This window comes from Rana temporaria, chromosome 3 (genome assembly GCF_905171775.1).
Source record: "Rana temporaria chromosome 3, aRanTem1.1, whole genome shotgun sequence".
Classification (NCBI taxonomy): domain Eukaryota; kingdom Metazoa; phylum Chordata; class Amphibia; order Anura; family Ranidae; genus Rana; species Rana temporaria.
Window position 1 is genome coordinate 413,081,840 of NC_053491.1, and position 22,692 is coordinate 413,104,531.

Below are 22,692 nucleotides of genomic sequence, written 5' to 3' on the forward strand. Positions count from 1 at the left end.
GGACTGGCGGGTGTAAACTGACTACCGCCGATCTGATCCACTAAAAACAATCATCCGTCAAGGCATATTGGATCGGAGAGCAGTTGGGTTGACACGGGGTCTGTCTACACCAGGCCACACATAGAGCAGGCTCCGTCTGGAGTGGACACGGACCAGTCATCTGCCCGCTCTGCTCTAATCTGCAGGGGATCAACGGAAAGGGTCCCCTGCTGATCAGATCCGAGTCTGTCATGTCTGAAAGGGGCCTTAGGATAAATTCTTAAAGTGGAAGTCCAGGCAATTACTAACCAGGAAGATGCTTATACTTGCCTATTCTCACAGCAGTCTGGTCATGTGATTGGCTCCCAGCAGTGGATTCCGGGGAGGTGATGGACAGCCACCGAGGTTGTTCACTCTATGGCCAGCAGATGGTATTTTTAGGGACCCATCTGTATCCAAATGGGCTCACTTGATAGTTTTATACTGAATATTAACATTATGTGACTGAAGTTTCATGTTTTTTCTGATTGTGGCCCTTTAAGCCTGCTGTAATACTCTGTCTTGCCAAAGTGAATGCCTTGTTCAGTAGTAATACAAAAAATCCGACCACAGGGTCTTACAAAATCCCTGAAATTCCAACTACAGAAATAGTAAGCAGCTCCTGTTTTTTTGAAACCCAGAGGATTTCCCAAATTACAGTCTAGATTGGCTTACAAAGCACTGAGCATGTGTCTGGCATGGTTAGAATAAATTCCTCTTGGCTAGAGTCTTTGTTAGTGGTTAGATGTATTTACTGCAAGTTCATAAAACGCTGAGTTTATGCAGGAGATAAATGGCTTAGCGGCGTTCTCAAGACTGCACTTTGTTTTCATAAGTACTTCGGTATCGTTGTGATCTCGCTAAATACCTATTTAATTCCCCACCCAATATTTCTGGCTGAACGCTCGATGTAAAAATGCCTCGTCATAGCTGCTGTGTGCTGATGTGCGTTGTGGAATGATATCTGCCGTGGACAGGTTGCTGCCACTCTGAAGCCAGACTGAATACTGCAACTTCTGCAGATCTGCAAGGATGTCCAATGGAAGCCCTCCAAGGTTATTCATTAACAATGATTGTGTTCCTGACCTATTGCACTGAAATGTACTGTGTTTGGTTAATAAAAGAAACCCATCAGGATTGAAATATGGAGGCAGCCATTTTTGATGTGTGTTTGTTTAACCACTTCCAGACCTTAGGTGTTTTTTTCAGATTTGGTGTTTGCAAGACTAAAACAGTTTTTTCTGCTATATAATGTTTGGGGGTTTTAAGTAATTTTCTATTTTTTTCTAACACCCTAGAGAATAAATGACGGTCATTGCAATATTTTTTGTCACACTGTATTTGCGCAGTGGTCTTACAAGCGCACTTTTTTTGGAAAAAATTCACTTTTTTTAATTAAAAAATAAGACAATAATAAATTTGGCCCAATTTTTTTACATATTGTGAAAGATAATGTTACGCCGAGTAAAATGATACCCAACATGTCACGCTTAAAAATTGCGCCCGCTCGTGGCATGGCGTCAAACTTTTACCCTTAAAAATCTTGACAGGCGACGTTTAAAAAATCCTATAGGTTGCATGTTTTGAGCTACAGAGTAGGCCTAGGGCTAGAATTATTGCTCTCGCTCGAACGATCGCGGCGATACCTCACTTGTGTGATTTGAACACCGTTTTCATATGCGGGCGCTACTCGCGTATGCGTTTGCTTCTGCGCGCGAGCTCGTCGGGGCGCTTTAAAAAATTTTTTTTTTGTTTTCTTATTTATTTGTATTTATTGTATTACTTTTTACACTGAAAAAAAATTTTTTTGATCACTTTTATTCCTATTATAAGCAATGTAAACATCCCTTATAATAGAAAGAAGCATGACAGGTCCTCTTAAATATGAGATCTGGGGTCAAAAAGACCTCAGATCTCATAATTAGACTAAAATGCAAGAAAAAAAAAAAATTAAACTGTCATTTTTTCAAATGACAAAAAAAAAAAAGTTTCTTTAAGCCGTTTTGACGTCACTTACGCCCAGCAGAGCTATGGGGACGGGCGAAGGAGATTTTTCCTTCAGTCTAGTCCCCAGTCACCAGCCGAACGGTCCCGATCGCCTCCGCCGCTACCGACGGCTCCGGTAAGCGGCGGAGGGCGCGGGAGGGGGGGGGCGGCCCTCTCCCGCCACCGATAACGGCGATCTCGCGGCGAATCTGCCGCGGAGACCGCAGTTATCGTGTACCGGACCGCGCACACTAAAGATCGATACCTCGGTTGTGGCAGCAGCTGCTGCCGTTACCGAGATATCCATCTTTAAAAATAGGACGTACATCGTCGTGCGCAGGTCTGGAAGTGGTTAAGGTGCAGAATGCCATCCCTGTCCTTCCTTCAGTGCTTAAAGGGTCACTAAAGGAATTTTATTTTTTTATTTTTTTTCTGAAATTACGGTTTACAGGGTATAGAGACGTAGGGGCAGATCCACGTACCTTCGCGCAATAAGCCGCCGGGTGCAGCGTATCGAAGAAACACTACACCGCCGTAACTTTTTTTTTCGAATCCTCAAAGATTTTGCGCCGTAAGTTACGGCGGCGTAGTGTATCTTTGGCGGCGTAATGGCACGCCATTCAAATCTCTGTGATGGGGGCGTGTTTTATGTAAATACGTTGTGACCCGATGTAAACAACGTTTTTTTTTTTAACTGCACATGCGCCGTCTGTGGGGGTATCCCAGTGCGCATGCTCGAAATTAACCCAGAACAAGCCAATGCTCACGACGGTGAGGTCATTCTACGCAAATCCCTATTCACGAACGACTTGCTCAAATGACGTAAAAAAATCAAAATTGGACGCGGGTACGACGGACATACTTAACATTGAGTACGCCACCCTATAGCAGCTTTAACTATACGCTGGAAAAAGCCGAACGCAAACGATGTAAAAATGTGCCAGACGTACGTTCGTGGATCGCCGTAACTAGCTAATTTGCATACTCGATGCCCACCTAATGGCCGCCGAAAAATTGCAACTAAGATCCGACGACGTACTAAGACGTACGCCTGTCGGATCGATCCCAGATGCCGTCGGATCTTGTTTTGTGGATACAAAACAAAGATACGACGCGGGAAATTAAAAAATTACGCAGCGTATCAAGAGATATGCCGACGTAATTTTTTTGTGGATCTGCCCCTAATAGTTAACTGATTCCTTTTAAAAATGATTAAAAATAGATAAAAACCAATCATATAATGTGCCTGCAGTTTAGTTTAGTTTTTGCTGCCGTTTCCTGGTTCTCTGATGTACAGGGACAAAGAGCCAATAGAGGGCAGTGATGCTTTGTAAAACGAAACTGGATTGGTGCTGACACACAGTAATCACACCTCCTTGATTAGTCACCACAGTGAGAAATCACCCAGTACTGTGGTGATCAGGAAACCGACAACCAGGAAGTGTCCAGAACAGAGAGGAATTACAGCAACATCAAAGCAAAAAACGAACAATGAGGACATGAAACCAGGACTGCAGTAAGGTAAAGGAAGCTATTTAGCAAAAAAAAAAAAAAAAATCCTTTAGTGACCCTTTAACTAGAACTCCAGACGGTACTTTGTGAAAAGTATGTGGAAGGGTTTCTAATGCTGGGGAGATGGTAACCACTAACTAGCACAGGAGCAGAGGGAGAATCTACCATTGAGTACAATTGTTATGGTCACAACTGTGATAGGTGGGATTTTCACACATTTTTCAGCGATTGACATTTTCATTTTATTTAAATGTCTGGCATGGACCTTTTTTATAGGCCCCTTGCACATAGGCATCCTCTAACTGATCCCCTGTTCAGTTGACCAGAACACAAACCGATGTCGCATTAATGACATCTATGTTCCGACTTCTTCTTTTGTTCTTTAACCACTTGACACCCGCACGCCGTCATATGACGTCCAAAACGGGGACCTGTTATCCTGGGTGGACGTCATATGACGTGATGGGCTTTGCGGGGGGGATATCTCAATGATGCCTGCACCCGGAGGCATCATTGAGATATCATTTTTTAGCGGCGGCGATCCTGCGCACCGTAAGAACGATCATAGCGGCGGTTCCGCCGCTAGATCGTTCTTACAGGCGGCGGGATGGGACATCCCCCCCCCTCCCGCCGCCATCCGGTGCTTCTCCGGGCTCTCCCGTCCCACCGGGGGCCCGGAGAGATGATCGCCGTCCGCCGGATGTTTGCCATAGAGAAGACTGGTGACGATCTGGTCACCAGTCATCTCTATGACCGTCGGAGGCCCGGGCGCGATGTGATGACGTCACGCCCGGGTCCCCGTAAGTAAACAAACCGCAATTGCGGCTAGTTTGAATGAGATCTGTGAATTTTTTTTCACGATCTCATTCTTTCCAGCCTGCAGGAGAGATGTGGGGTCTTATTGACCCCGCATCTCTCCTTAAAGAGGACCTGTCACACACATTCCTATTACAAGGGATGTTTACATTCCTTGTAATAGGAATAAAAGCGATTGAAAAAAAAAAAGTGTAAAAAAAAGTGTAAAAAATAAAGAAATAAGTAAAATAAAAAAGAAAAAATAATAATAAAAAAATTAAAATGCCCCTGTCCCCGGTAGCTCGCGCTCAGAAGCGTACGCACACGTAAGTCCCGCCCACATATGTAAACGTCGTTCAAACCACACATGTGAGGTGTCGCCGCGTGCGTTAGAGCGTGTGCAACAATTCTAGCACTAGACCTCCTCTGTAACTCGAAACTGGCAACCTGTAAAAATTTTAAAGTGTCGCCTATGGAGATTTTAAAGTAACGAAGTTTGGCGCCATTCCATGAGTGTACGCAATTTTAAAGCGTGACATGTTAGGTATCTAGTTACTCGGCGTAACATCATCTTTCATATTTTACCAAAAAATTGGGTTAACATTACTGTTTTGTTATTTTTTAATTTATGAAACCATTTTTTTTACAAAAAAAAGCCGTTTAAAAAATTATTGCGCAAATACGGTGCAAGATAAAAAGTTGCAATGACCGCCATTTTATTCCCTAGGGTGTCTGCTAAAAAAACATATATAATGTTTGGGGGTTCTGAGTAATTTTCTAGCAAAAGAATGAGGATTTGTACATGTAGGAAAGAAGTGCCAGAATAGGCCCGGGAAGGAGGTGGGTTTTAAAGCCCGGTATTGAAGTGGTTAAAAAAAAAAAAAAAAAAAAAAGTGCCCTATATAATATAATCTGAGGGTGGCTGTATGTAAGCAGACTTGCAAATATTCACCCACAACCGGTCAGATCCGTATAAGTGGACCTGTATGCAAACCTCCAATGAACCAGAACAGACCCAGTGGGCTGATATAGGTGAACACATGTCTGCTTACATCTGGCCACCCATAGGAATACATTGAAATTCCCTTTTGATCCCATGTAATCGCAGATCAAAAACTGACTGACAGACGCCCATGTGAAAGGGGCCTGAGCCGGCCATAGAAGGTTTAAATCTCAGCGGGTTCAGCAGGATATCGGCCTGAGATTCGAACCATGTATGGGCAGGCTGATTTTATCCAAGTTGATCAAATGATCAGTCAACTTGGGTACAAAAAGTATGTTAGATTCTTCATGCGCTATAGCTGCTAGCAGTAATCGCTGTATGTGCTCCCAGCAGGAACCCGAGGTTGCATAAAAGAAAACCACCCCATTTATGGCAGGCTTTAAGCTGGCCATACGTTGTACCATTTTCTTGTACAATTCCCCCCCCCCCCCCCCCTTCCTTTTTAGATTAACCAAAACCATATATGCGATCAAGCCTAAACCCTTTCAATTTTGTATGACATCGGGAAAGTCATTACACTTCATATTTGAAGGTAAATCTAAAGGAAATTGAATAAGAAAATTGTATAATGTATGGCCAGCTTAAAGGAGGTAAACCTAATGGGTTTTTACTTCCTCTTTTGATCGCTGCAAATGAAAAGCATAATGGGCTAGTATGCATCGCATACTAGCCCATTATGTGCCACTTGCCTGCAAAAGAATCCAGCGATGTCCCCTGTGTAGGCAGCGTCCATCTTTTAACCCCTTTTCCTTCCGGGCTGCGGACTCCAGCTCTGATTCGTCGGAGCCGCGTGACATTTCAGCGCAGTCGCACGGGAGCCACGATTAACGGCACAGGCTGGGGAAGAAACGGCACTCGTTTTTCCTTTTTTTTTTTTTTTTTTTTTTTTTTTCGCGCATGCTACAAGTGAAATATCTCCTAAACGGCGCGTGTTTAGGAGATCTTTCCACTACCTATAGGTAAGCCTTATTCTAGGCTTGCCTATAGGTAGAAGTCCAAAAAGTGGGTTTACAACCACTTTAAAGCCAGCCATAAAAGGTTAGCAGAACTTTTATTTACATTGACTGACTGGTGGAGCCTCCTGATGTTGGCACCCCAATGCTTGGCTGCCATGGAAAACTGCACAGATTCAACTTGCAGAGACATGAATTTACATCAGTTTCACATCCGTTTACATCGGTTTTTATGTGCGTTTCAGTGAGGTTTTTATGCACGTTGACATCTGTTTTAATGTTTGGCAGTTATATTCCCTGTGAGGATATTTCCAACACGAGCATTCAAAAACTATTTTTATTTTTTCTAAGCATGATCACATCACGAAATGAGTAGTGCAACGTTTGAGTCATGCAAGACCCCATTTGTCAGGCATGTGATGATCACCACATGCTTGACGAAGGGTCTTGTGTGACTCTGAAAACATTGCATTACCAATTTTGTGATATCATGCTTAAAATAAATAATAAAAAATAAAAATCGTTTGGACGCTACTTGATGATCTGTGGTGTGCTGGCAAATATCATTGTGACTTTCTGATCCCGTCTCCAGTTAGTGGTTGCTGCAGCCCCCAAAACTTTTTTAGCGCTTTATTCAAGAACGTGTGAGGTGGGAATATGGAGTATTAAAAGGGGGTAAATTCCGCGCCAAAACTAGTAATGTGAAATATAAATAACTCTATATAACAAATACCAACAGCTGCTCCTCAAAACAGTAATTACTGTGCTAAATAGAAAAAAAGGTGATAAGAGGGCGCTTAACATGGGCGCTTTAAGCGCCCTCTTATCACATTTTTTTCTAATATGGAGTATTAGCGTTCACACTGTCATGTCTTTTGGTTTTTGTTTTTTCCATACATGTTGCAGATTCCTGCACAGAAAAAATCTGCACGTAGTAGTGTGAACAGGGCACCTAGAGAACATTTGTTTGTTTTTTGTGCAGAAAACCAATGTCTCTGCACCATGGTGTGAGCAAGGCTTTAGGGGCCAGTTCACACCCTAGAAATGTGGTCCATATTGCTTTTCTGTATGCATGTTTTTGATGCAGTCCAGTGCATTCTGCCCCCCGGTTTACAGAATAGCTGCTGACTGGTCTGCGTGTCACCTAGTAGAAGCAGAAGGGTAGCGAGGTTTCATCTAAACCAGGGGTCTCCAAACTTTCTAAACAAAGGGCCAGTTTACTGTCCTTCGGACTTTAGGGGGGCCTGACTGTGGCCAGCAGGAATAATAACATTTTTGTGGCATTAGTGGGAGTAGACGGTGCCCTATTTTTGGTATTGGGGTGAGGAATAGTGCCCCATTGTTGTCGGTGGTAGAAATTATGCCCAATTTCTGATGTCGGAGGGCAGAATAGTGTCTCCTATCGGTGGTATGAAGGCAAGCAAAAGGCTGCATCTGGCCCCTGGGCTTAATTGTGCACTAAAGTAGAACTAAAGGCAAAACTTTTTTTCCATTTTTTGAATAGAATAAGGGAGGGTTATAACCCCAGTCAGGTTTTTTTTCACCATCTGTGTCCAACTGGGGAGATCTCCCATCACTTCTTGTCCCATAGCTGAAACAGGAAGTTAGAGGAAATCCCTCTAAGGTGAGTGAATCCCCTGGTTCTCCCCCGAACAAGTGTCCTCCATTGGAAGACATATTTTAGGGCCAGTTTACACCAGAGCCATTGTGGTGCATTGGGCAGCATTGCTCAACACAACATCAAGTGGAATAACATTGGCGGCAACTGCTGTTGTTCACACCCATCTGCTGCATTGCGCTAAAATGATGCATACAGGTCTGTCATTAAATCCAACAGTGCAGGCAGCTGAAAACAGCCCTTCCCATAGGCGTGCAGATCGGTACACCTGTGTGAATGAGGCCTAAAGCTTGGTTGTGTGTGTGTGTGTGTGTGTGTGTGTTGGGGGGTTATTTTTCATTTTTTTTCCCCCTTAACCCAGCATGCTGAATGAAAAAAATACTGCTCAGGTGGAGCCGCTGTACTAATGATCCACTTTTGGTACAGGAATCTCCTCCCCCGTTGGCTGAGAGCACTGACCGGCAGACCTTTTTCAGTCATGTCCCTTCATCCCTTCCACCGAAGCCGGACCAGCTTTAGTATCACATGGACCGAATGGCAGCCGGTCTCTATTAAATCAGCTGATGCCGCCTGACATTCTGCCCGTGTGCACTAGGCTTAAGAAAAGAAATGTGTTTATTGGCTGGATCACCAGGTGAAAATAAGGGAAAACCAGCCTGGGTTTAAGTTGTGTTTGTTTTTTGCAATGGGCCTAAATAGGGAAGGAGCTGCGGCAATCTTATCAGTCTGTTGATCGGTTGCTTGCATAACAAAGAATAGCTAACATACAGGATAAATTGCACAACAGACCAGTGCATGCTCCATCTCTTTAAGCTCTTACTTTATGTGCACACAGGCCTATTTGCTGTGTACAGCTCCATAATTTATACAGATCTGAACGCGGCAAAACTGTATGCTATGGGCCAACGCACACCGGTTCACCACATTTATCTCCCTAAGCCAAAACTAACAATATATAGGCAGTCACACCACTGATTACACACTAATGTCAAAACTTCCCCCAAATGAGTCATTCATGCGTTGGTGCATATACAAAATTACCTTCAGGTGAATTGAGGTAACCCCCCCCCCCCCCCGAACTGAACAGCTCTGAAAACGAGGGGCTAGTACTTGTATCATGACAGGTTTCCATCAATATTATTTCTTACAGCAGGGGTCTCCACTGACTGTTTTCTGTCCTTCAGACTTTAGCGGGGCTGAATTGTGCCCAGCGGGGGGTAGGAAATAACCTGGCCTCTGCATCAGTGATGCTAAACGATGCCTCAGACTTGGTGCCCAGTTATACTATGCCTAAGATCAGTAGGAGGAGGAATGGTGCCCCATTGTTTCTGTGGGAGTAGCGCCTGATAAAGGCTAGTACATAGCCGCATCCGGCCCTAGCGCCACAGTTTGAAGACCACTGCTTTAGGAAAAAAGCGCACATTCTAAATAACACTCCAAAATCCCTTTTTTGTGCCGATGAGGAGCATCGTTCCACCTGGAAGACTGAGAACATCCTGTAAGTGCAGAGCTTCATGGACCCTTCCCAAAGGGGTTTTGGCATGGCACCCTGCACTCTCAATACTGCTGTGGAGGTGGGCCTTAAAGTGCAGAAAGTGTCTTGTTTATATACTGTATGTCCTTGAATGTGCGTGTGTTTTTTTTTTTTTTTTTTTTTTTTTACCTTTATGCATCGTGAGCCTTCACCCCCTTAGAGCTACTTTAAGTTAAAAAATTTGAGTTGTCTCTCATTTTAGTATCTCTGCATTGAATGGTTCAAAACAACACTGTTCTTTCCCCGAAGACTCACCAGCAGCTATGCAGACCAATAAAAGGCCACCTCTGTGTGTGCCAGGTAGGTCTCTTCTGCTGTCACATTCTGTGTTTTGAAAAGCTTCTGTAAAAAATCCAGCCATTCTACTCCTTTTTTAGGTTATGTAATTCAGTAGCAGTGTGCTTTCTCAGAATGTACAAACCCAACAGGAAGTCTTTCCCGCTGCTGTATTTGTTTGATGTGTTGCGTGTCTTTGGATGATTTTGATATCCTAAAGCTCGTATACCAAACAGATTTATGCAGTTAGGGTCCTTTCACACGGGACAGATCCGTGATGATCCACCCTGTGAACCTCTGCTTGCTCAGCGGGGATTGCGCCGCTGATCCCCCCCCCCCCCCCCCCCGAGCCGGCGGATGACAGGGCAGTCCCCGCACACTGTGCAGGGACCGCCCTGTCAGATCTCCGCTTTCCCCTATGGGTGGATCAGATGAACACAGATTGTCTGTCCATGTTCACCCGAATAGGGTTTTCCTCCGTCTGCAGAATCAGAGCGGACCCGGATTAAATTGGGTGTCAGCGGATGTTCATCCGCTGACACCCGCTATCTCATAGGGATCAATGTATGTCCCTTTTTCATCCGTAAACGGATGGATGAAAAAGTGGACATATGTTCCGCAGGTGTGAAAGGGGCCTTAGGAGCTGCTGGAAAAGACAAGACCCAAAATGAAAAGCCGGATAATGTTTGAAAATTAGACTTTCTTCCCTACTTTGCAGAGGGAGATCCTGATCTGCAATCCGGGACCTAACAACCTGGTGTAGTGTCCCACTCCTTCCCTTATGGACTGACAGGACAGCTAAGCTCTTTTTGTTTAGGAGGAGGAGGAAAAACGGGCCCAAAGGCTCCTGGGATGTGTCCAAGACCATAGAATGAATTTCTTTCACATGCAAGTTCATTTAGAAGCACAGGATTCCTGGCTCCGCTTGGTGTAATCTTGTTTGCACACTTAGCAAGTTTTGCAGGTTCTGTTGTTGACCATCTGCAGTCTATTGTTCTATACATTTGCATTTTTTTTACCATTTAATTATTGATCTAGCGCAGTGGTGGTCGGCTCACCTGATACATGAGTTCTAAAGTGTGGCACATAAGGTACAGTGTATGTAATGCTGCAGAGAATGGTCAGTGACCGGACATACTACAGTAGATGGGAAGACTGAGCGTGCCTTTTAGGACATGTCTAGACTCCCAGTATTGCTATGGACAAGATGTAGGAAACTCTCAGACTATGGGCATGTTACAAGAAACTGCTGGAGATCATTGCCATTGCAGTCTGTGCTCCATACAGCAAAATATGACTGGCATATTTGATAGTCCTCTGGGCAAGGTCCTCCTTTATAACCACTATGTCATGCCTGTGGTTATGCCAAATTCTCGAGGTGGGTACTTATGCATGTGCAGTGTTCTGGCAACTGTGCTGGAACAGCAGCAGCATTATTTTGTGCTTGCCGGGATTCTCTTGCACATAGTTTGTAATCATTGAAGACACAAAATGGGTAGCCGTGGCAACATGTCACCGACTCCACAGCAAATAAGCAAGGCCGGGGGCCTGTAAGAGGAAGAAGGGTACTGTGATGTCAAAAGTCAGGAATTTGGGCCCCTTGTAAAGTGAACCTAAATCGGACAGCTAGACAAAATTATTATACCAGTTACGGTAAGTTATAGCGGGCATCTTTTGGAATCTGCTGTTGGTCAGGACTCTTAAGCCTCATACACATGGTACAATTGTTGGCCAAGCGGGCGTGTGCCAGGATCTTGTCTTGCATACTAACATTACACAATTGTCGTGCCACAAACGCGAACATAGTGACGTACTACAAGAAATTTCAGCTCTTGAGCACCACCCTGTGGGCCCCTTCTGCTAATTTTGTGTTTTGAGCATTGATTTTGCGCATGCGTGTTTGTACGTTCGACTTTTGTATGACGGTTTTGTGTACTGAGACCATATGAAAATCTGACATGGAGCCATTGTCTGCCAAAAATGTACTAGCCTGTCATCCAACATTTTGTTGACCTAAAGTTGGACAACGATTGTCTTAAAATCTTACTGTTGGTATGCTCCTTTAGACAACAGACAATCCCCTGCCAACAATCATACTGTGTGCGCGAGGCTTAAAGCAGGGGTTCACCCTAAAAAAATAATTCGAACATTACAATGAGCTGACCTGTGACACGGACATTATGCTGGTCCTTCTTCTTTTTTTTTTTTCGTACATACCGTTTTTATCTGTATCGCCGTATAGAGCTGACCCGATGTTCGGTTTCTTTCGGCAACTCGTGACGCGCTGTATGCTCCGGTCGGAAGAACGTCAATCACTTACCCTGTGAATAGGAACGCCCACTCCTGCGGCAAATCCGGGGAGAAAATACAGATAAAACGGTATGTACGAAAAAAAAAAGACCAACATAATTTCCATGTCACAGGTCAGCTCATTGTAATGTTAGAATTTTTTTTTTTTAGAGTGAACCCCCACTTTAAGAGGCCCATTTATATTGGAGTGTGGATGCTGCTTTCGAGTTCTCTTCTGGGCACCACAGGATTAAAAAAAGTAAACCCTGATGGGTTTTACTTCCTCTTTGTTCCCTGCAAAGTAAAAGCATAATGGGCTAGTATGCATTGCATACTAGCCAATTATGTGCCACTTGCCTGCAAAAGAACCCCACAATGTCAGCGCTGTCCCCTTTCTCTCATCGTGTCCATCTTCAACACCTCTTCCTTCCGGGGCTGTGGACTGCGGCTCTGCTATTGGCCGGAGTCGCGTGACGTCCCTCCCACGCATGTGCGCAGAAGCCGGTCACAGCATGCTCACTATATATAAATGCCGTGGATCGTGCCCTCCCTTGTCGGTACCTGCTTCTATGGCAAATATCTCCTAAACCGTAGAGGTACAGGGTGTACAACCACTTTAACTTCACACTATTTTCTTTTAGGGATTCATTCCTATGATTTCATGAATTTGAAAGGTTCTGTGCATAATGCTGTAGACCACAAAGTCTGGTCACATGACTTTATCATGTGAATGAATGGGCTTTTTTTTTTTTATAAACTGTTTGAAATTAAAGCGGAGTTCCACCTAAAAATGGAACTTACGCTTAATCCACTCCTTGCCCCCTTACATGCCACATTTGGCATGTAATTTTTTTTGGGGGGGGGGGGGGGAGGGGGGCGGGTAAGGCGAATAGCTTAATCGCCTTATTGCAGCCCCTCCCTGTAGGCGAGCGCCTGTCCAATCGGACGGCGCCGCTCGCGCATGCGCAGTGCCGCTCGCGCATTCGCGCTGTGGGTGCCCGGCCGTGAAGCCGAAAGCTGTTACTGCCGGGTGCCCACACTAGGAATGAAGGGGGGGCAAGGAGCGGAGCCCCGGCCAACGCGTCGCTGGAACCGTGGAGCAGGTAAGTGTATTTTTATTAAAAGCCAGCTGCTACACTTTTTGTAGCTGCTGACTTTTAATAAACTAAAAAACAGGCTGGAACACCCCTTTAAGGGGCTTCACATTTTGTAAAGTACAGAGCCCTGCTTTATAAATATGACTATAATTTTTTTTTCTTTTTCTTTTTAATGGCAATATGGCTGCTTTATGGCTATACCATTGCCTTTATAACTGGGCCCCATAGTTTTAAAACTCCAGACTGGTTTAGTTGAAGGTATCTAAATGTTTAATGATCTATGCTTGACTCCTACTAGGAGCCTATTATTATTTTTAATGCATAGTTCACCTTTACCATGAAACTGCCTATGCTGGTAGGTAAAAACAAATGATGATGGAGGTAAACCGTAAAAGCTGGGAAAGTCTCAGACATCCTAGTGACAAGGGTGGGTGGGGAGGGGCCATCTCTGGGAGTTTTTCAAAATGTATGTTAGCGGGAAAATGAATTAACTAGGGCTGCAACTAATGATTATTTTCATAATCGATTAGTTGGCCGATTATTGCTTGGATTAATCGGATAATAGCCTTAAAAAAAAAATATGAAAGTAATATTTACAGTAGCGATTTTGCTTTTTTGTACTATAAAGGGATAATTTTCGTTTTTAACCCCATTATGTTACTGGCCAATTAATCGATTATGAAAATTGTAATCGATTAATTTCATAATCGATTCGTTGTTTTGGCCCTATAATTAACTTTGGTCAAAGCTGCACAATTTATCTACAAAGTTCCCAATTGCTTTTGGTAACGAACTATGCCTTTAATATCACGTCTGTGGGCATTATGTGACCTATGAAGATGCTCCCTAAATTTGGTCTTGGGGAAGAAAATAAATAAATATGGCATGGTCAGGAAAGTAATTTTATACAATCCTGTTTTCTAGAGATAACATCACAAGTGTTCATTGCATGAAAATTGTTTACTTGGCCAAAGGTGCATGTATGTTTGTCATGGCTGGACTTCAGTGTCTATTGGCACCAACAGCCTTCCTGACTTCCAGTGTCTAAAGGAGAGTGCCTGAATGATTAAAAACTGGAATTGTTAATGCAGAACTACAGTCTTCTCTTTTTTTTTTTTTTTTTAAAGTGGTTTAATGTTATTAATGTTCCTCCTTGTTTCAGACCAGAATGCAGAGTTTGCAGCCAGACCCCAAGGCTCAGTACAAAGGCATCATAGAGGCTCTGAAGAGGATGGTGCGGACAGAGGGCCTATTCACCCCATTGAGGGGGATTAATGTGACCATGCTCGGCGCTGGACCAGCACATGCACTCTATTTTGCGTGCTATGAGAAGATGAAAACCACTGTAGGATCCATGATTAACCACGCCGGCAACAGTCACTTGGCTAATGGTAATTTCTGAATTGTTGCATGACTAAAATCTTAGATAATCTAAAACTGCTGACCCTATCCAGATTTTAGTTTTGTAAGCCCAGCGCTATGAACAGCTCATCAGTCACTGGCTCTGCACTGTATCAGCATCACACGCACGCACGCACGCACGCACGCACACACACACACACACACACACACACACACACACACACACACACACACACACACACACACACACACACACACACACACACACACACACACACACACACACACTACAAACCATTTTATATAATCTGTGCATGTGTTCGGATTAGGAAGGGACATTGGAGGAAATCCAGCATTGCGCTAAATGCAGACTGCATGGAATCAAACACCAACACTGGCAACAATTGAGATTTTGCTGACATGCATATATTTATTTCTTGTGACTTTCTCTCAATGCAGTCATTCAGAACTGTGATTAACACTTTGTTTTGCCTGCAGGGGTGGCAGGAAGTCTGGCAACCGTGCTGCATGATGCCATCATGAACCCAGCTGAAGGTAATTTTATTTTTCATGCTCTCATCTTCCTGGTCTTCCATTAGTACTATGTATTGATAAAGGAGAAGTATGGCCAAAGCCTTTTGGGCCCTACTTCTTTGCATCACAGGAGTGCAGTTCGTTCTGCACACCTTCCTGCTAAAGCCCTCTGTTGGCTGCAGAAAAATTCCCGACTTTACTGATGGGATCCACCCAGATTCCTGGACTGAGAGCTGACTTGGCCTTACATCGAGCTGCTATGAGCTTGAGCCAGATGAAACCCCCTTTACAGCCCTGTGCACTGGAAGAGCAGAGTGCAGTAACCGACAGTGCTCAAAGCAGAAGGGAGAACTGAGTGATCAACAGTGTTTGATCACTAAAATAGGAAAAACAGTGCGCATACCACAAAATGAACCCAAATAAAGCTGCGACTCAAAAATGTTATACAACATAAATAGTACAAAGAAAAAAGGTGGAGTCGCGCTAAAACGATTGAAAATATCCCAATGAAGAAATATTAAATGTGTAAAATAAAAGTCTGTGATGATATTAGTATAGATGCAGTCCAAAATTAGTTAAAAAAAAAAAAAAAAAAAAAAAAAAAAATTCCTGCAAAATATAAAAGGTGCTCAGTCTGTGTTGTGATAGGGACCACTGATGCAATAGATGAAGACAATAAGTAGGTAACCCAAACGACAGTGCGGACCCTTACCAGAAACAATGATCCCAACGGATCAAGTAATGCAGGGATAATCACAATAGGGATGGATGTAACACGCCACCTAACGGGGTCCACAGTAGCCACGAACACATCACAGAGCATCCAAAGAGAAAAAAAACTCATAGTGTAAAACCATAAATCAAAAACACACAGGACTTCACCCAGTGGTTGATTGACGGACAGTGTGAAATAATGCAACCACCACCACCACCAAACACACTGACCCTTACCAGACCAAAAGATCCCAGTGAGGATCAGACAGAGCAGGGAAGATACACTCCAGTGTTGGTGGAAAAAAAGGTCCTAGATGGATGGATCCACGAGGTCACCAAGGAAGTTGCGGGATGGCCATAAATAAGGAAAACTCAAGATAGTGTAATACCGCCAGGTAGTTTAATAAAAAAATGACAGGGTACACTTACACTTAGAAGGTTGAAAACGAGCATAAAATCAAACAGCCAGCCGGCGTGGCAGAACAAGGATTCGTCCTCAGTGTGCGGTGACGTCAGAACGTCGCCTCCCAACGTTTCGTCTGAAGAGACTTGGTCACTCCGTTCTTGGTACAGAGCCAGCTCTGGACAGATGCAGCATCGAGCCAATGCTGCACTCACCTAGGTAAGTATTAAAAAATGTATAATTTTTTATTTTTTTTTGTAAACTCCATACTTTTAAATTACTTAAACTATTTGAAAAGTAATCCTGTTTTATTTAGAGAAGACTGAGACAACTGCATAATGCTAGTTTTTTTTTTTTTTTAAACCACTAGCCGCTGTCATTATACTGCGGCAGGTTGGCTCTTTCCTGCAAATCGCCGTAGCTGTACGTTGGCCCTTTAAACAGCTATAGCAGACACCCACACCAATATCTATCCATCCCCATCCCGTCAGAGGAGAGACAGATCATCTGTTCCTACTAGTTAGGAACAGCGATGTGTCTACTCATCAGTCCCATCCCCCCCACAGTTGGAAACACTCATGAAGTAACACGTTTAACCCCTTGATCGCCCCCTAGTGTTAACCCCTTCCCTACCAGTGACATTTACACAGTAATCGGTGCATTTTTATTGCACTGATAACTGTATAAATGCCAATGGTGTCAAATGTCTGCTCTGTCTGCCGCAATGTTGCAGTCCCGCTAAAAATCGCATATCGCCGTCATTGCTAGTAAAAAAAATGCCATAAATCTATTCCCCATTTTGTAGATGCTATAATTTTTGCGCAAAGCAACCAATATATGCTTATTGTGATATTTTTGTTTAAAAAAAAAAAAAAAAAATAGTATATATTGGCTTAAACTGATAAAGAATTTTTTTACGCCCCAAAAAATAACCCCAGAGATAATCAAATACCACCAAAAGAAAGCTCTATTTGTGGGGGGTGGGGAGGACGTCCATGTTTGGATACAACGTCACACGACCATGCAATTGTCTGTTAAAGCGACGTAGTGCAGTATCGCAAAAAATTGCCTGGTCAATAATGGGGAAAATTCTTCCAGGGCTGAAGTGGTTAAAATGCATCTTATTTTGCTTATTGATTTGTCTTGGTCTATCCAGCTAAAGGATTCCATGATTAGCCTCGCTGCATCATCATGAGCTCATGCAGACATGAATGTATTGATGTCTTGTATTTCAGTGTAAAGGGATTTTAACCATTTCCACTGATGGATGAGTAAATATTCAGACGAAATAAGTAGAAGTAAAAATATATATTGCACAGCTGCTCTAGTCAATTTCTAACTAGCTTTTTAAAGCTGGACTCTGGTATAAACTAACTCCTATATTTAGACTAAATATAGGAGGCATGTAGAATATTGTGTCCATTGTATTCTTCCAGATCTGTACATATTTCCAGCTTGAAACTTAGCCTTTGTGTAAAGAAAAGGAAGGAAGGAAGAGTTTGCTGGAGCCTCATACTGCACCTATGATCTACTGATCGGGGGTGCAATTCTTTTGTAGGCGCCTGCAAAAAGGGAAACAAAAAATTCCTGTGAAAATACAAGGCTTTTTTCCCCAGAGGTGAACCTAGCCTTCAAACAATAGTTCTCTAGCTTTAAATGCTCGACATTTAGATTTAAAGTAGGGTTCAGTTTACAGAACAGTACAATACAATACATTTTCCAGTAAACTAACCAGCTAGCCAGTTAAAGTAAAAAACAACCCCCCCCCCCATTCTTTGTTTATAGACCCTATATCTTGTACAGAATCTTTCTAGGAAAGCACCTTCTAGTGTAAGAGATTTAGTACTTGCCTCTCCTGTAGACCACACCACAGAATGCTGCTTTGATGCAGAGAGCTTGTCCCTGAAAGTAGACACGTTTTGTAAGAGCTGCTGGGAATCGCAAAAATTCACACTCCTGGAAGTATCTGTTATCCATCGGGCTTTAATGGAGATGTGATTCCGCCTTGGGCAGTTTGTGACTAGTCTTGCAGCATGATTCTGTGTAATCTGCAATGGTTTTATCCACTTCTGTGGGAGTCCTAGAAAGAACACGTTATCCACTCTAGGGTTAGATTGCTCTAAGTCCATGAACTAAGATCATACGGTTGTACTGAGTGAAAAGGTTCTTCATTTTCCGTAATTGCAGATGGTAGTTGGCTGATTTTATGCAATATTTTGCGTGAGGTACGAAGCTTAGTTCAGCATCAAAAATGATACCCAGATTTTTGACCTGCTTAGCTGGAGTTGGTGCAGGGCCGAACGAGGATGGCCAGGCAGGTAAAAAGGTAGCGTTGGCCTGTGGGCCGATCAGCAAAAGCTCCGTTTTGTTGGCGTTAAGTTGATACAAATCTGTATATGAAATCCAATATTCATTTATTAAAAGCAGCAAGTAAAAATGTGACAAAATATACAGGGGAAAAGTATTTGATCCCCTGCTGATTTTGTAGGTTTGCCCACTGAAAAAATTAAATGATCGATCAATAATTTTATCAGCAGGTTTATTTTAAGCACTTAAGCCCCGGACCAAAATGCAGGTAAAGGACCAGGGCCCTTTTTGCGATTCGGGACTGCTTTGCTTTAACTGACAATTGCGCGGTCGTGCGACGTGGCTCCCAAACAAAATTAGCGTCCTTTTTTTTTTTTTTTTCTCCCACAAATAGAGCTTTCTTTCGGTGGTATTTGATCACCTCTGCGGTTTTTATTTTTTGTGCTATAAACAAAAATAGAGCGACAATTTTGAAAAAAAATCAATATTTTTAACTTTTTGCTATAATAAATATCCCCCTCAGTTTAGACCGATACGTATTCTTCTACATATTTTTGGTAAAAAAAAATCGCAAAAAGCGTTTATCGGTTGGTTTGCGCAAAATGTATAGCGTTTAAGAAATAGGGGATAGTTTTATTGCATTTTTATTAATTTTTTTTTTACTACTAATGGCGGCGATCAGCGTTTTTTTTTGTGACTGCGACATTATGGTGGACATTTCGCACAATTTTGACACATTTTTGGGACCATTGTCATTTTCACAGCAAAAAATGCATTTAAAATGCATTCTTTATTGTGGAAATGACAGTTGCAGTTTTGGGAGTTAACCACAGGGGGCGCTGAAGGAGTTATGTTTCACCTAGTGTGTGTTTACAACTGTTAGGGGGGTGTGGCTGTAGGAGTGACGTCATCGATTTGTGTCTCCCTATAAAGGGGATGACACGATCGATGCAGCCGCCACAGTGAAGCACGGGGAAGCAGTGTTTACTCGCGGCTCTCCCCGTTCTTCAGCGACGGAGACAGATCGCGGGACCCCAGCGGTGATCGAGTCCAGCAGCTTCGGACCCACGCGCGATCCACGGCTGGGTAGATGTACAGGACGTGCCGGTACGTCCATCTGCCCAGCCGTGCCATTCTGTGGACGTATATCTGCAGGCGGCAGTCCTTAAGTGGTGAAAAGTGAGCAACAGAATAACAAATGTCCAGAAAAACTAATTTAAAAAAAGTTCTAATTTGATTTGCATTTTAATGAGGGACAAAGTAGGTAAAACAACTCGTACAGTTTAAAGTGTTGAAGTCAAAATTTTAAAAACCGCTAGCCAGCAAGGGGGACATTTTATGACGGAAGAGATCCTGCATGTCATTTTTTTTTTCGGACTATAAAATGTGTGTGTGATTTTATATAATCAATTAACTATTGCTGATATCACAATCTTGGATTTTTCTCCATCTACAGTGGTCAAGCAACGAATGCAAATGTACAACTCACCCTACAGTGGCATGCTACATTGCATTCGCACTATAAGCAAGACGGAAGGAATCGGCGCTTTCTACCGGAGCTACACCACCCAGCTGTTCATGAACATCCCTTTTCAAGCCATTCACTTCATCACCTATGAGTTCACACAGGAGCAGCTGAACCCGCAGCGCCAGTATCATCCAGGCTCACATATCATCTCAGGTGCCATTGCTGGAGCAGTAGCGGCCGCTGCCACCACGCCACTGGATGTGTGCAAAACCTTACTGAACACTCAAGAAAACACCGCCCTAAGTTCTGCAAAGATCAGCGGACACCTGTCTGGTATGGCCAATACCATAAGGACGGTATACCAAATTGGAGGCCTGGGAGGCTACTTCAAGGGAGTGCAGGCCAGGGTCGTTTATCAGATGCCTTCTACAGCCATTGCCTGGTCTGTATATGAATTCTTCAAGTACTTTCTTTCCAATCGTTGAGCGTGTACAGGCTGCCAAATCTTGCAGCAGTGGCACCTTTCTCTTTGGAGAGCCTTTTCTCCTAGGGTTACTCAGAACAATAATATGGCACCTTGTGAACCCTCATGAGAAATCTGCCATGTGTGGAACCTCACCAAAGACCTGAAGCTACATGGAAATCATAACTTATTTTTAATCCGAAAATTCCATTCATATTTAAATTCAGTTTTGGAAAAACTTGTTGCCACACGGAAAGCAACTTTCCCAATTGCATCTAACTGGAGACCATTTCTATTTACCTTTTTAGTATTTAAAGTGTTATTTCACTTTTACACAGAATTTAATCACTTTGTAATGGCATTCCTCTACGCGGGCTGTGGGAGAAAAAGTAAATGCTTTACTTGTGTTTTTTTTCCACAGTCATGAAGGTTTGGTTTTAAAGTGTGATGGCCAAAGCAGGTATTGTACAAGCAACTTGTACAATGGGGGGAGGGACACAGAATGATGTTAAGCTCATTTAGTTTTCTAGAAAGAACTCATCTCGGCAGCAAATAGGCAAGTTTGCTAATGACATTCCTGGTTGTACATGAAACTACGTTGGAGTTATGCACAAATCTGTATAAAAGGAAAGAATTAAAAAGATAGAACATTGAGTGTATAAAAAAGCACTAATAAGGGCTTTTACATAATGGGGTTCTTGGCAGATGGTTCTGACTCTTTCCAAGCAGTGATGGATTCAGACAGTAGGTGAGGTAGCTTCCTTGCACTCCGCAATCTTTTTTATTTTTTTTTATTGGTATTGATAAGGATTGCAATTAGGCACTGAGAAGCTGTCCAGTTTGCATTGTCTATACTGGCATGGCCAGCTCCATGAGAGTACAAGTTTCTCCCCCCTTGTGAAATGACAGGTGCAGTTTTTTTGAACAGTTGCGCTTTTCATCTGGTTTGCTGCAGGAAGGTGAAGGTTGTAGTTGGACATCCAGCAAGCTTTAGACCCCTGCCTAGGCTGCCTTGTGGATGATCAAGCTCTACCTCCAAGACCCCTTTCACACCGAGTTGGATATCTGGCATTTTAGTGCTAGAAATTGTGCCTGTAAAGTGGCTCATTTCAGTGTGACTCTTTACGGGGGGGGGGTGTTGGGGAAAGTCCTGCAACCAGCATCTTTGGAGCGGTTTGTGAGCGCTGTAATAAATTGAATGAGCAGTGCTTTGGAAGTGCCACCACACTGTCGCTTTTTAACCCTTCTTTGGGGTTAAAAGCGCCCCACTAGTGGCCGAAAAGCACCGCTTAAACAGTGCTAAAGCGCCCCTAAGGCTGGGTTCACACTGATACTGCACAACCGTCATACGACTTTCATCCTACTTTGCTCTGCGACATCAGTCTTACATCGGTCCTACATCCATACAACTTGAATGAACAGGATACTACTTTGCTCCAACTTTGTGATCCTATGACTTGTCCTTTGACCAATCAAAACAACCCCAGTGTGACATAAATTCCTTTTACTGCTGCAATCACCATGTCGAATGTCACAAGTCGGAAGGTTAGGACAAGGATCCTACTTTGATCCGACTTCAATGATAGTCAATGGGCTGAAGTAGGATCAATGTCGGACCAGAGTAGTGCAGGATCCTTTTTCAGAGTCGGACCAGCTTGTATCGGACCAGTTAAACCTCTGGGGAAACATTGATTTTTCACAAGTCATGCAACATGTACGACAAATGCTTCGACTTTGGGAGTTCAAGTGTGAACCCAGCCTCCAACAAGCGGCGCCGCGGCCCCATTGTGAAAGGGGTATAAGTGCCTTGGAATCGAGGGTTCGTATATAAAGTTCAGAGCTAATTGGCTTGGCACCTGTGGGTTGTCAGTGGGCAGTGTACTGACTGTATTCCTTCCCACTAGAATGGTAGTCCTATTTCTGCTTTGTTTCACCCCCTACGTTTGAGCAACCCCTACCTCAAGATGTGTAATGACAGAAATGTTTTCCATGTAAGCCACAGCTCTCCAAGCTTTAGGGGCCAGGTTAATGCACTTGAGTTTAGGGGGGCCTGACTGGCCATTGGGGGTAGACAATGGTGTTGATTTACTAAAACTGGAGAGTGCAAAACCTGGTGCCACTGCATGGTAACCAATCGTCTTCCAACTTCAGCTTGTTCAATTAAGCTTTGACAAAAAACAACCTGGAAGCTGATTGAGTTCTGTGCAGAGCTGCACCAGATTATGCCCTCTTCAGTTTTAGTAAATCAACCCCAATGTTTCAGGCTTGGCGGTCATTATGGAGCAAAATAAATTACAAAGCACCTATGGTCAGTAGGAGGAATAGTGCCCCAATATATTGGTATTGGTAAGAGTAGCTCC

At 43.4% G+C, this 22,692-nt stretch overlaps 1 protein-coding gene across 1 annotated transcript in view; it reads left to right on the top strand.

Annotated features, from left to right (window-relative positions):
• Positions 1-20,973, top strand: part of SLC25A37 (solute carrier family 25 member 37) — a 37,601-nt gene extending 16,628 nt beyond the window's left edge. The window contains exons 2-4 of the mRNA XM_040346083.1: positions 14,244-14,472; positions 14,942-14,998; positions 19,858-20,973. Coding sequence (XP_040202017.1) covers positions 14,244-14,472; positions 14,942-14,998; positions 19,858-20,354 — 783 coding nt within the window. The 3' untranslated portion in view covers positions 20,355-20,973. The remainder of the gene's footprint in view (positions 1-14,243; positions 14,473-14,941; positions 14,999-19,857) is intronic.
• The last annotated feature ends 1,719 nt before the right edge of the window (positions 20,974-22,692 follow it).